General features: G+C 44.1%; 1 protein-coding gene across 1 annotated transcript in view; it reads right to left on the bottom strand.

Annotated features, from left to right (window-relative positions):
* Positions 1-14,291, bottom strand: part of DKKL1 (dickkopf like acrosomal protein 1) — a 768,700-nt gene that overhangs the window by 158,133 nt on the left and 596,276 nt on the right. Inside the window, exon 5 of the mRNA XM_069200815.1 lies at positions 10,059-10,203. Coding sequence (XP_069056916.1) covers positions 10,059-10,203 — 145 coding nt within the window. The remainder of the gene's footprint in view (positions 1-10,058; positions 10,204-14,291) is intronic.

Here is a 14,291-nt window from a genome sequence, read left to right as displayed (position 1 = left end):
AGATGGTAGAGACCTTATTGGCAGATGTACTGATGTAACCATCCTAAAAGTCTCTCTTAGACATAACAATTGCCTTGGTGTATTTTATGATCAAGGTGATGTATTCTACTTTAGCTAGGGGGCAACATTTCTTATGCCACTTAAATTCCACAGTGTGTTTTCTTGTTTTAAAGATTTGAGTTCAGCAGTGCTTTATAGGACTGTAACATTGATTTACACATAGTAGTGTATTCAGCTATAAATACTGTTAAATAATTTCAGTAGGTTGCTACGCAATGATAGTGCTATTCCATAAGATAGGACAGTAAATGAGTTAAAGGAACAATAAGTGCTTCCTTAGCAATTAGGGAACATGTCCACTTTATTAGGTGCATACTGTTGGTGTTTGTTGTCTACTGTGAGATGTGGGTTGTAGGAAGGACAAAGAAGGCAGGTGATGGTCAGAATAGATGCAGGGAGTAGTAAGTAGCTATGATGACCACTGTGGAACATTTTCAGAATATAGTGCCTAAGTTGTAGCCTTTGTTATCGTTGGGACAAGAGGCTAGATGTTAAAGCTAGGATGGTTCCTTAGAAAGTAGCTCTGTTAATGGTTAGCAGCCATTGGCTCACAAGAAGACACATGAGATAGACATCAAAGCTGTTATTAATTACCATGGGGCTGACCCAAAGCACACTCTAAATATATTTAATGTACTGAATACAATAGATTCTCTGACAGACAACAAAACTGTCTGAAGCAAGACAGTAAGGCATTCTCAAATCGGAAAGACTTTGCTTAAACCTTTATGTAATTTATGTCTACCTGTTACATATTGTTATGTGAATTATGGTGTTGTTTTCTCCTGGATGGGTGGGATCGTGCAACAGAATGTGGGTGGTAAAGGGGTTGGAAGTGGTGAGTTTGTGATCAGTTGCTGGAACCAAGTGGAGCTGGCTGTATGCTCTTACCTGTTGCTCATTAAAAGTGGTCAACCGAAGTGGTTAACTGCTACATGTTTGGTGTATTTATTCAGAGTTCTTACTGTGGAACCATCTTTGTGGGTGTCTCCAGTAGTTATCTCTGTGAAGGCATCAAGAGAGTTGAGACTTTGCATTGATTTCTATAGTCTCAATAATTCCATTTGGGTTGATGCTCATCCACTCCCAAATCTGCACAAAATGGTTACAATGCTATCTGGAGCTATGGTTGTTTCCACATTAGATCTTGCTAGTGCCTACCATCAAGTTAAGTTAGATGAGGAATCCAAAATGTTAATGTCGTTCAGGTTGGCCAATGTAGCCTCAGTGTCTCAGAAACTAATGAAACTTGAATGTTTATCGGGTGTAATTGCATTCCAGGATGATATTTTAGTTTTTGGTAGTGGTGTCAATGAACATGACAAGAACATTGAGTGTGTTCCATGAGTATTACTGGACAAGGGTTTGGGTTTGAAAATAATGCATTGTAAGCTTTGAAAACATGAAGTGGTCACTTAATAAGTGAGTCGGGAAATCGACCTAAACAAAGTCATTTGTAAGAAATTTTGAAAGCTACCATTCCTAGTTCAAAGAAGGAATTTGTTGATTTTATGGGGTTACCAAATTTCACTTAAAATGTATGCAGAATTTTGCATCTACAGTCTGTGACACAAACGTTTAAAATACCTCATAATCAATGTACTGAGTCTTAAACTCTTTGAAGTGGGTAAGGAATGCGTAGGTGTGGTGGAAACAAGCAAGTGATAGTGCAAAGAGATGGTGTAAAATAATTGATTGTTTTGTGAAGCAGAAAGGTATATTATTCTGTTATAGACAGGCAACTCTTAGTGTGTGTTGGATGTGCTGAACATTTTTGTATGTTTTTGTGGGGTGCCAAATTTGTGATTAAAACAGACCACAAACCGCTGGAGCAAATATTAACATCAGGTAGGGGGCATATTAAGATGGTTAGGTTAGCCAGCTTGGCGTCCAGGTTACAGGCTATGTGGACTGTATGCCAAGATTGTCTTTATTGGTTGGGGATTTTTCTGTAGAAGAATCAGATGAGTGCGAGGTAGTGTTCACGTGTTCTGATATCATTTTAATTGATTAGACAATCCTCTTTTTAAAGAGTTCACATGGTATGCAGAGATAACTTTGGAGTCTACGTTAAGTGCTGTGTCTAAATGTATTAAGGATGGCTGACCAGAAGAACAGAGGGGCATATTTATAATGCCCTAGAGCCACCTTGCGCCACATTCGCGTCATTATTTTTTACGTTAATGTGGCCCAACAAGGCCGAAATCCCTGCGCCGTATTTACAGAGTGGCGCATGCATTGCGCCACTCTGTAACCCTTTGCGCAACATTATGCCTGCGCCAGGCATAATGTATGCAAAGGGGGCGTTCCTTCGTTAGGGGGGGGCGAGAAGATGGCACAAGGAAATCTATGCGGTTTCCTTCTGCCATTTTTACGGCACTTTTCACGCCTCCTCAGAGTAGGCGCTAAAAGGGGGCTCCCATTATTTAGAATGGGGCCCTATGTATTCTGCAGGAGTAGGGCCAATATTTTGGCATTACTCCTGCAGAATACATCAATAGCGTCATGAAAAATTACACTATTGCCCCCTACCCTGCGCCATGGTGCACCGTATTTTAAATACGGCGCACACATGGTGGCGGTAGGAGGGATTGGTAAGGGGTGCAGGGAAAGCAGCGCCACTTTCCATAATTCTGCCCCATAGTGTTTTAGGGGAATTGATGATTTTTTAAAGTAAGTGAAGAAATTACTTTTGAGAATGGTGTGATAATAAGAGGGGATAAATGTACATCACCTTTTCAGTTAAGGGAAAGGATTGATGCTTATGCCCATGAAGGACATCTAGGAATTTAAAGTACCAGAAGACGAATTAGAAAGAATGTATGGTGGTCTGGAATGGATGTTATGGTAAACTGCCAAGTGAGGTTTTGTCGCAGTTGGGCTCTTAGTGACAAATTGGCTAAGGCACTGATTACTGATGTGTCACATTTTGAAATACCGGTTGGACCTTGGAAGAAATTAGGTGAGGATATTATTGGTACATTTGAAGTTTTGCCTAGACAAGAAGCTTACAGTATTGTTATAAAGGAATATTTTTCAAAATGGCCTGAGATCAAAACGGTTAAGGATGTCATTTCAGGAACAGTTGTCTGTAGGAGGCTGGCCTGGTTTGTAGTGGATATCTAAGTTACTTACACCTTATATCAGGTCCTGTTATCCCTTATAAGTGAAATGTAGTCAGTGTCTAGAAGCCAGGCTCTCTAGGGGTAGTGTGGATGAGCAGCCAAGGCCTAACTTGGAGACATGCAAAGCTTATGCAATACCCCTGTGGTCACACAGACACCACACATGAATGAAAATACTCAGTGTTACAAAAATAAAGGTACTTTAATTTGGTGATACAAATGCCCAAAATACCATAAAGACTATACCCCTTAGGAGATAAGTAACACACAATTACATACACTGGTATGCAGAAATAGCAATAAAACAGTTAGAAAACAGTGCAATTAGTGAAAATCACAATAGTTAGAAATGGGCCTAGGGGGATCACAAACTATATACTAATAAAGTGGAATTAGAATGTCGGTTTCCCACCTAGGCAAGTGTAGTGTGTAGAGGGGTGCTGGGAGTATTAGAAACCACCAAAGGTAAGTAATAGAACCCACCCAGAGCCCGGGAAAGCAGGAGTAAATCACAGTAACTTTCCTGGAACACACAAGAATACGAGAAAGAAGATCATTCAAGAACCAGAAGAGACTGCAAGACACCAATGATGGATTCCTAGACCTGAAGACCTGTGGAAGAAGGGTACCAAGACCAAGAAGCACAGAAGAGTCCAAGGAGAACAGGAGCCCCTTCTAACCCAGATGAAGGTGCAAAAGAAGAACCACCAGTGAAGAACAACAGTCAATACTGCACCCAAGAAGACGGATGCGGGTTCCTGGTTGGTGCAGAAGATGTCCCACGCTGGATGGATAATTACAGTCACTGAATTCCACCAACAAGCCTTGGCACATGCCAAGCTCGTGGTTAGCAGAAAATAGCGCAGCCCGGGACCAGGAGGGACCTGGTGGACTCCACCCAAGAGGGAGAGCCAGAGGGGGCTCTCAGCACCTCAGAGAGCCCACAGAAGACCAGGCAGGGTACACAGGAGTCCCACAGCACAGGGACAAAGAAGGTGCAAAAGGAAACCCACGCAGCACAACAACAAAGGGTCCCACACCGCCAGAGAACCACGCAGGAAGCTGTGCATCGCAGGAAGGAGTGCTGGTGCTGCATGGTGCACGAAGAAATTTGTGGAAGGATGCCAACAAGCTTTGGGGACTGCAAAACATGTGGTGCATGGGTGTGAGAAACTGGGGCTGATTGCAAGGGCCCCATAACTTTTTGCCCCCATTTTCCACTTTATGCTGGTGTTTTCCTGACTCTGATGGTGCCCTGGGTACTGCTAACCAGTCCCAGGGCCTGTGCTCTGTGTAAAATGGATATGCAAATTAGGCTAATTATAATTGGCTAAGTTAACCTACCTATAAGTCCCTAGTATATGGTAGGGCATGTAGGTTTAGGGACCACAGCATAGGTGGTGCACACCTAGGTGCATTGCTGAGGTGCCCAGTGTCATTTTAAAAGCAAGCCTGCCTTGCTGGCTGCTTTTAAATTAAAGTTATATGCAAATTCGACTTTGGAATTAAAGGTACTTCCAAAGTCTTAAACTACCTTATTTTTACATATAAGTCACCCCTAAGGTGTGCCCTATGTGCCCCTAGGGCTGGGTGCCATGTAACTATAAGCAGGGACTTTATAAAAATAGATTTATAAGCCCTGGTGAGGTAAAAACAGCCAAATTCGTTTTTCCCTCATTGAAGTAAATGGCCTTCATAGGCTAGAATGGGCAGACTTTATTTTAAATTTTAAAGTCTCCTTAAATGTTACATACCAAGAATTTGGTATCAAATTGATTGTTATAATAAATCCCACAACTTCCAGTTGTTGGATTTAATATAACTAGTGCAGGTAAAAAGTTTAGACTTTACCTAAAAAGTTGCCAATTTCAGCTCTGCATTGTTTTTGCTCCTGTGCTCTGATTGGCCAGCCTGCAGCAGCTTCTGCCAGGCTACTTTAATGAGGTGTGAAGTGGCCTGACTTCACACAAAGGAATGTGCTTGGGGGAGAGAATCTCCCCTCAGCAGATGGGGAAGCAGGAAGGGGGAGGGCTGCCAAACTGGTCTTCAAAGGCAGAGAAGGACATCTGGAGCACCCAGCAACACCCCCACATCCTGCAACCCCAGACAGCTAGGTGCCCCCTTGATTAGATTAGGAGAGGGCAGGAGAGGGGTGTGTTTATGATTTTTAGCCACACCAGTGGGTGGGCTCAGCCAGATCTCTCCTCTAAAAATCAGATTCATCCATTTTGGATTTTTAGAGACTGTTGCCTTCTGGGATGGATTTTTGCCACACTTCCCAGGAAGTGGTCATCACAGGGGGACGACCCTGTCCCTGATTGGAGGACCAGGGCCCCCCTGCTTTTCACCCAGGAGCAAGGATAAAACTGGCAGACCTGCACCCACGCCTCAGATCCCCACCAAATTTCAAGAAGAAAGAACTACAAGGAGAAGAAGGACTGCCCTGCTGGACCCCTGGCCTGCACCTGGACCCTGCACTCAGAAAGACTGCACCAGCTGCACACTTGGGCTTCACCACAAGAAGGACTTTGCCTGGCTTCCACTGGTTCAAGGAGGGACTCCCTGTTTGCTACAGGTGAAAAATTGCTAACCAGAGTCCCCTGCACCAACTCCTGAAAAAGTGACCAGCTGACCACTGTCCAGTGGCCAAAAAGGAGTTTGCGCCAGGTGCATTCTGGGAGTTGAAGTCCGCACTTCCCAAGGACCATCACAGAACTTCTGGACCCTTGGGGTGAGCTGTGGACCCCAAAAGAACCTTAAAAGAACATCTGGGTGAAGCCCCAGAAGTTTGGAAAAGATTGGAGAAATTTTGGAAAAAAGCTCCATAAAGTGACCGACCCGATGCGGAAATTCTAGCCGGCTTGCCTCAACCGCGACCCGGCCTGACTTCGTGGTTCGTCCCGGTAAAGAAAAACATCCAAAAAATAGACTAAGTCCGAACGTAAAAAGTTGACCGGGACCTTCCAGCCATCGTATCCGAGAAGGGCTCCACGGACGTCGGATCAAGATCCAGGTTTACCCCGGTCGAAGGATTTTCATCTCGAAAAAACGACTAAGTCCGAAGGTAGAAATCACCACCGAGGAAACCGACTTCGCGTATCCGGACAAGGGCTCCAGGAGGTCGGATCCAACTGGCAGGTTCGTCCCGGTGAAGAAAAACTTCAAAATAAAGACTAAGTCAGAAGGTAACTTTTTAACCGAGGCTTCCCGCGACCTGTAGCCGAGCAGGGCTTCATCGCGGTCGGCCTGAAAGTTTGACTTTGTCCCGGTCCTGGTGCAACCAGATGACCCGATTGGCGCTTTTTGTTTCTATGCGCTAGAAAATAATAATACTTTAAAAATTCATATCTCCGGTTCCCCTGAACCGATTTTAATCGTTTTTGTGTCATTTTAAAGATAAAAATATAAGCTATTTTTATAAATTGGTTTTGGATTTTTTAAACTGTTTCCTGTGTTTTATTTAATTACTGTTGTGTGATATTTGAATGCTTTACACTTTGTCTCCTAAGTTAAGCCTTGACGCTCGATGCCAAGCTGCCAAGGGTAGAGCTGGAATTAATTTACTGAGACCTAACTGTACTTTTGTGGAGGTTTGTGGCTTGTTGCTAGGTGTAGGTACCTACCTGCCCTACCAATAACCCATTTTCCAACAATGGGGGTACTGTCTTGCGTGGGGAGGCAAGCTCTTACCTCAACCAAAGTTGGACAGTGCACGTCAGGACCATTGGAACCACTTCAGTCCACCACCCGTGATGCAGGATCCACGCAGATCATCAGCAGAGGGGTCCCACACACCCGGTCATCGTTGCAGAGAGGTGGTTCGAGCTTCTTGTGCAGGCTGAAGACAGGCTATCCTCTGAGGATGCACGACCGGGAAACAGTTGCAGTTGCTGGCAGGAGCTGAAGATACAATGTTGCAGAAGATGTCTTTTCTTCTTTGTTGCAGTTATAGAGGTTCTGGAGGGTCCGATGCAGTTTCTTCAGTGAGAAGGTGAAGTAAAGGATGCAGAGGATTCCTGCTGGAGTCCTGCAATCTGAATCTGAAGAACCACCCAAAAGAGAGACCCTAAATAGCCCTGAGAGAGAGATTGGTCAGCTAAACAGGTAAGCACCTATAAGGGGAGGGCTCTGACCACCTAATGGCACTGGCCACTCAGATGCTCCCAGAGTTCCCTGCCAACTTGGAATCCAAGATTGCAAAACCCAGGGACCCTCTAGAGGAGCTCTAGCACCACATCTGGGGTGATGATCGACAGGGGGGTGGTCACTCCCCTTTCCTTTGTCCAGTTTCGCGCCAGAGCAGGGACCGGGGGTCCCTGAACAGGTGTAGACTGGTTTATGCAAGGAGAGCACCAAATATGCCCGTCAAAGCATTTCCAGTGGCTTGGGGAGGCTACCCCTCCCAAGCCTGTAACACAGGCTGTAACATCCCTCTCCCAAAGGAAATCCTTAGGCCTGCCTTCCTGGGCTCGAGCTTTTAAAGCAACAGGAGTGCAGAAACCTGTCTGAGGGCTGGCAGAAGCTGGGGCTGCCTGAAAAACCTCAGAAGGCTGGAATGGCAGTAGTGGGGGCCTCCAGAGTGCATGGGATCATACAACCAATGCTTGCAAAAGCATGTGGGGTATGATTCCTACATGTTTGATGCCAAACATGTCCATATTTGGAGTTACCATTGTGTAGCTGGACATAGGTAGTGACCTATGTCCAGTGCACGCGTAAAATATAGTCCCCACACTCACAAAGTCCGGGAAAATGGTCCTGGAGGTCGTGGGGGCACATCTGCTAGTGCAGTGGTGCCCTCACTCACAGGTACTTTGCACCCTGCCCTCAAGGCTGGAGGGCTGCTATAGGGGTGACTTATAAGTGACCTAGTGCAGTGTAAATGGCAGTGAAAGGGTGCATGTACCCTTTCACTTAGGCTGCAATGGCAGTCCTGCAGAAGCCTTTGCATGGGCTCCCTATGGGTGGCAAAAGATATGCTGCAGCCCATAGGGATTCCATGGAACCCCAATGCCCTGGATACCTAAGTACCATATACTAGGGACTTATAAGAGGGCACCAGTATGCCAATTATGAGTGGAATACTGTGTTAACAGTATCCAACAACCAAATTTAGAGTGAGAGAGCATAACTACTGGGATCCTGGTTAGCAGGATCCCAGTAGACACAGTCAAACACACTGATAAACAGGCCAAAAGTGGGGGTAATCAAACTAGAAAGCGGCTACTTTCTGACATTGTCAAATGTTTGGACGAGTTGTTTTGTATGGAAGGAATTCTGAAGAGATTGTTTCAGACAATGGTCCACAGTTTGTTAGCATGCATACTCAAAGTTACTTGGGTAAATATGGCATTAATCACAGGAAGATTTCGGTTTTCCATACTCAATCCAAGGAACAGGTTTAATAGAATTGTGAAGGATGTTATTCAACTTGCTATCAAGGGTGGTTTAAATTGGAGGAAAGCACTGCAGTTTTCATGTTTCTGGCTTATAGGACAACCCCAGATTCAGTGACCTTGGGTTGTCCTTTTGAGTTATTGAGAGGATGGAAGCCGAGCACCAGGTTTCTGCCTTGGTAGTTGAAAAATAGGAAGGACAATGATTTTGAAGTTGATTTGCAGAGTATAAGGCTGGCAGCAGGGTGAAATAAAAACAGAATACAATTCAATATGAATGTGAGAAGGGGTGCATGTTATGAACAGTGTGGTGATTGGTGATTTTGTAGGTGTCAAGAAAAACAAGATTGTAGGAAAAGGAGCAGCAGCTTGGTTTGACCCAATACGAGTTATTGAAGTCCTTAAAAATTGTATTCGTGTGATGGGAGAAAGGTGTGGAACGTGAATAAAGTTTCATAGTTTAATGGGGCGATTGCGAAGTGTGTGGATAGTAGTAAGGACTAGGGCAATGATTCTTGGATTTCCGTGGAGTAGAAGATGGAGGGGCGTCGTGCAGTATTGCCATTTCATCGCCAGTGGTGGTTGCCACATGAAGTGCTACACCATGGAGTATAGTCTTAGTATTGATCATGGACATTCTACTGTGGGTCCTGTGAACTGTGGAGGAATACTAAGAACGCATGTTAAATGAATGAATATATTGTGCAGTGAATTTTGGGTTGTGTCTTGTCTGTTATGATCTATGTATTTTTTTCTGTATCTGCCCAGTTATATAGTCTGGGTGTTTATTTGTTTAGCTTAGAAAGGGGGGAAGATGCGTTACATGTTTTATGGCGTTGCCTTGTTTTCTCTTGAACTTGAACGGGTGGGAGCGTGCAGTAGAATGTAGGTGGTAAATAAAAGGAATGAAGTGCGGAGTTCGGATCAGTTGCTGAAACCAAGTGGAGCTGTTACCTGTTAATCATTAACGGTGTTTAACCGCTACGGGCTCGGTGGATTCATTCGGAGCTCTTCATTACACTACCCTCAGCCCTCCTCTTTGATTAACTGATTTGGGAGAGGTTCGCATGAGGAATCTGCATAAAAAGTGTCTGTTAAAAAAATTATATTTACCAACTTGTTTTCTTATTGGTTTGATGTTCCTGTAGATTTCTTATGTACAGTGTCTCAAGTTAGTGCATGGAAAAAATAGACGGAACAGCCCATGGTAAATTATATTTAGTCTGCGAGAAAGCAACCACTAAACCTTGTAAATTCTTGGCGAGGCTCAACGGCACCACCTAGTGCCAGTAGGAAGGTAGTTTAGCAAGAACTTTTTCCAGATCTAGTCTGGTACCAGAAAATGTCCACACAAGGAATCTGATGGGAACTGCATAGTAGCATTACCGAAAGTAAGGAATTTGTTTTTTCGTTCTGCTCCCTACATGACTTAGTATTCACAAAGCATTAGATGATAAGAAAAGATGTAGAAACTCACATTTTTGATGGGTGCAGCAAAGCCCTTCAACACATTCATCTCGCAGTGGGTCACAGCTAGTCCCGCTCTCGCCGCGAGTCGCTCCAGCGCATCTTCCCCAGACGCACAAGTACCCAAGGCAGCACTCTGCGTCACTTTGGCAGACCTGGCAGAACAGACATGTTTATTTGTATATCCACTGGTCAAAACGCCTGTACACCTTTTTTTCAGTTGGACTCGACCTTCTTCATATTTACTGACACAGAAAGATCAAGTCATATCTGTTGGTATGCATAAGTTCCTCCTTAGCATCTCTATGAAGAACGAAAGCAGACCACAAAACAACAGACTAGTCAGTCAGCCATTCCACATTCTCACCTTCAGGAAGCCTACTGCCCTTTGTCCGAAGGACTACTGGGATCAAAAAGAATATTAGCCAGTCATGGAGACTCGTGCTATCCTCATTTTCCAGCCCATTCTCCAGGGAGCTGGCTCCAGCCTCTCAAAGTGAATAAACATTCTAACTGAGAATCTATTCATACTCCCATCTGCCAACAAGTCTGGGGACTGTATAACATCCCACCTCTATCCTAACAGCTTTGGTGAAGGCAATTTTTTGATATTCTGTTCAAGGTTTAATATAGATCTGTGAATTTATACACAAACTGCTTAAAAAGAGGGATTTGTCTGTTTTCAAAATCATAACATTTATAACGTCATAAAACATATAACGAGCACACCTCCCAAATGTTACTTTGTTCTTATGGCATATATTGAGGGAGGTAGCTCAAGATGTTGAATTAGTGAAGATCACAGATTAAATTGTGCCTGCCCCGACAAGGAATGCTTCAGCATATCTTTGGTTCTGTGAGTAAGTGTGGTGTATTATGTGGTTGGGTGTTTGACCTCACCGTGGAATACACTCACAAATCCAACTTGGGTTCAGGCAGACTCGTTTGCTGAACCTTAGCTAAACGCTAGGTAGCTGTGGCTTCACATAATCAGTCTTAAAGAAACAAGTGTAGAGTATTTAGAAGAACAAAAACAACAAAAGAATAAAATCACACAACATGAAAGGTATCTGACACCAAGGTATTAAAAAAGATCTTATGTTTATGAATTGTTAAGACACCAAAATGAACACAATCCACCAGAGGGTTCCTGAGAGACAGATTTTGAAGTAAAATGTAAATCTCAGCTTTTCACTCAAACAAAAAAATGCATTAGTAACAGCAAAAATTGTAAACTATTGCATTTTTAAAGAGTTGTGTTCAGCTACTCCTGACCGCTTTGGGTGACCATAATCTTACAGGGATAAGGTCAGGGTGGGAGGCAATAAAGAGTAGTAGGAGAGTTACCATGGCACCAAAGCAGTCACAAGTCCAGTTATGGGCAAACCCCCATAGGCTTCAATGGAGTGGTCCTTTCGGGAGGGATACAGGATACTGAAGATGTTGTCAGATGCTGTGCATTCTTCCTCGAGTCTTCCTGGAGCTACTCCTTAGTCCATGGTCCAGGTTGGGCGAGTTTGGCCACAGGGGTCGATGTCCCCCAAAGTCATCTTTGACACAACAAATGTCCAGTTGCCAATGAACTTCTAGTCTCCAGTCACAGCGAAACCAGCAGTTCCCTTTGTTGAAGGCTAGTGTCCATCTTGGGGGACCAAACTGCACTCTGATGACTCTTCCAGGTACGGCAGACTCAAGTACATCTTTGAATCATCACAACTGTGTCATCCAGGCTGCATGTAAGCAGTCAGTGGCAATCAGGCGAATGTGGCTACTGATTGGTCATAATGGGCTTTGTCAGTTTTTGTGTCACTGGTGCTGTAACAGGGAGTCAGCCAACAGACTCTTCTGGGGCTTGGGAGCAACTTTTCTATTAGCCAGGCACCATAATCATGGTCCTTTCTTTGCTAGCCCAAGGATCGGCAGGTACAGTCCAGTGGCTGGTGCAGCATCTCTTGCCAGGTCCAATGAACAGCAGGACAGTCCTTTGGTCCTCTCTCAAGTCCAGGTATGATCTAAAGTCTGGGTGCCAGGGGTGCCATATTTATGCCCAGAAAGTGCCCTCAGGGGAGATAACTGTTACAAGATCATGGGCTAGAAGGACCCTCCCTGACTGGTGACAACCTCCTGTCATGTGTAGCAGCTAACTATCCTAGAGTGCACTATACTGCCAACTCCCAAGATGGCAGGACCCCTCTCTCGGTGTTTGAAGCTTGATGATACTCCTTAAAAGAGTGTCTACTTAAGAGCTACATGACTATGGCAAATCCAGTTAAGCAACTGGTTTTCCCGTCTCTGTCCCTGAGGCCAACCTGTCTACCTCATCAAAAGAGGAACCCTATCATGTGTGCTCATCATTTGTCCTCCAAAGGCATCTTTAAAGCTCGCCATTTGGCTCACACCCTATGTGCCTTCCTGCCAGGCAGAGGTGACACCTCTTTCAACGGCAGGCCTCTAATGTCCTTTCTCGTGGGAGCTGTTCACCCTTCGCCGGTCTTGTGTGCAACATCTGCAAGTAGCCACAAGAAGACTTGGGCAACAGAGTGGCAACTTTCTACAGATTACCGCCCATATTTATACTTTTTTAGCGCCGCATTTGCGTAATTTTTTTACGCAAAAGCGGCGCACACTTGCAAAATAAAATTGTATTTTGTAAGTTTGTGCCATTTTTGCATCAAAAAGCAGCACAAATGCAGCACTAAAAAAGTATAAATATGGGCCTACATGTCTGAAAAGTTATGCTAAATTCGACTCAGGCATCAAGTCAGGTTTGATTCAATAATAATTGTGATACCTTGAAGTATCAACTTTAGTCTCATTCAGAAGTTAGCACAGCTGAGTTGTCAGCATGTAGCCCTGTACTCACCAATGGGCCTACTTAAAGTTTCCACAACAAAAATGATAATTTGTTTTTTTTACTGTTAAGACATATAAAAATACACGCCCTACTCTTTACCCTGCACCCTGCCACATGACTTGATAGGCCTGCTGTAAGGGCGACTCACATATGTTAAAGAGGGAGATTTGGTCTTTGCAAGTAGTTTAAATGGCAAAGTCAAGTTAGCAGTTTAAAACTGCTCGGCCAGTCTGCAATGGCAATCTGAGAGGCATGTTTTCATGTTGGAACATCCAGGGTGGTACAATAGGTGCCGCTGTCTTGGTGGGACACGTTAACTTACAGGCCCTGGTGACCATGGGTGTCATATAATAGGGACTTGAAAGTAAGTAAAGTTATACCAGTGGAGTGTAGGCCAATCAAATATATATGCTGTAGGGTCAAACATTGTTACTGGTTAGCAGGCCTCACTGCACTATAAGAGTAAAAAAAACAGCAGCACAGGGGCACACCACTCACAATGCATTTGGAAAGTCGCTCTGCTCAGCTTGCACTCTCACAAGCAAACTTCTCACCCTTCACGCACTTTTTAAAAAACATAGGCCCATATTTATACTTTTTTGCACTGCATTTGCATCACTTTTTGACGCAAAAGTGGTGCAAACTTACAAAATACAATTACTTTTGTAAGTTTGCACCACTTTTGCGTCAAAAAATGACACAAATGCGGTGCAAAAAAAGTACAAATATGGGCCATAGTTTTATTTATTTTGTAGCATATTACAGCAAGCACATTACTGCATTAGTACAATTAGAACAAATAACAGTCATTGTCATCCAGGAAAATATTCAACAGTGTTTTGTCCTTATTACTAGACATTAGTGAAAAGTAAATGCTCTCTTTGTTTGTAATTCACATCTGATATCCAAGGTAATAATGGTATAGCTGGATCTTTGTTGGCCCATCGTAGGGACAATGAGAATGGACAGCCACGTGTACCCTCATGCATAAAAATGGGAGATAGTACATTATAAACAAAAAGACATACTATCAAAGAAACAGTAACCCAGGCCTCTCGTTAGTTACGGGCCGGGGGGGGGGGGAGAGAGAGAGAGAGAGAACTAGAGAGAGAGAGAGAGCGAGAAAGAGAGAGAGAGAGATAGAGAGAGAGAGAGAGAGAGTGTGTGTGTCACCACAAAAGAGAGCCCACAGACGAGCACCAGCCAGAAGCATGGACACTCATCTCAGGAAAGCCAGAGGAGAGAAGTATCAAGTGGGCCTATTCCTGTTGGCCAGTTGCTCCACCAAATATTTACGAAGTGTGCTTAGGAGGATTGCTCAGGATTGTGCCATCGTCAGTTTCCCCAGCCCCCTTTTAGCCACTAGATGTAGCAGAACAGTTTGTAGTC

Source organism: Pleurodeles waltl, chromosome 7 (genome assembly GCF_031143425.1).
Source record: "Pleurodeles waltl isolate 20211129_DDA chromosome 7, aPleWal1.hap1.20221129, whole genome shotgun sequence".
NCBI lineage: Eukaryota > Metazoa > Chordata > Amphibia > Caudata > Salamandridae > Pleurodeles > Pleurodeles waltl.
Note: the sequence above shows the minus strand (reverse complement) of the source record. Positions and strands in the feature narration are given on the sequence as shown.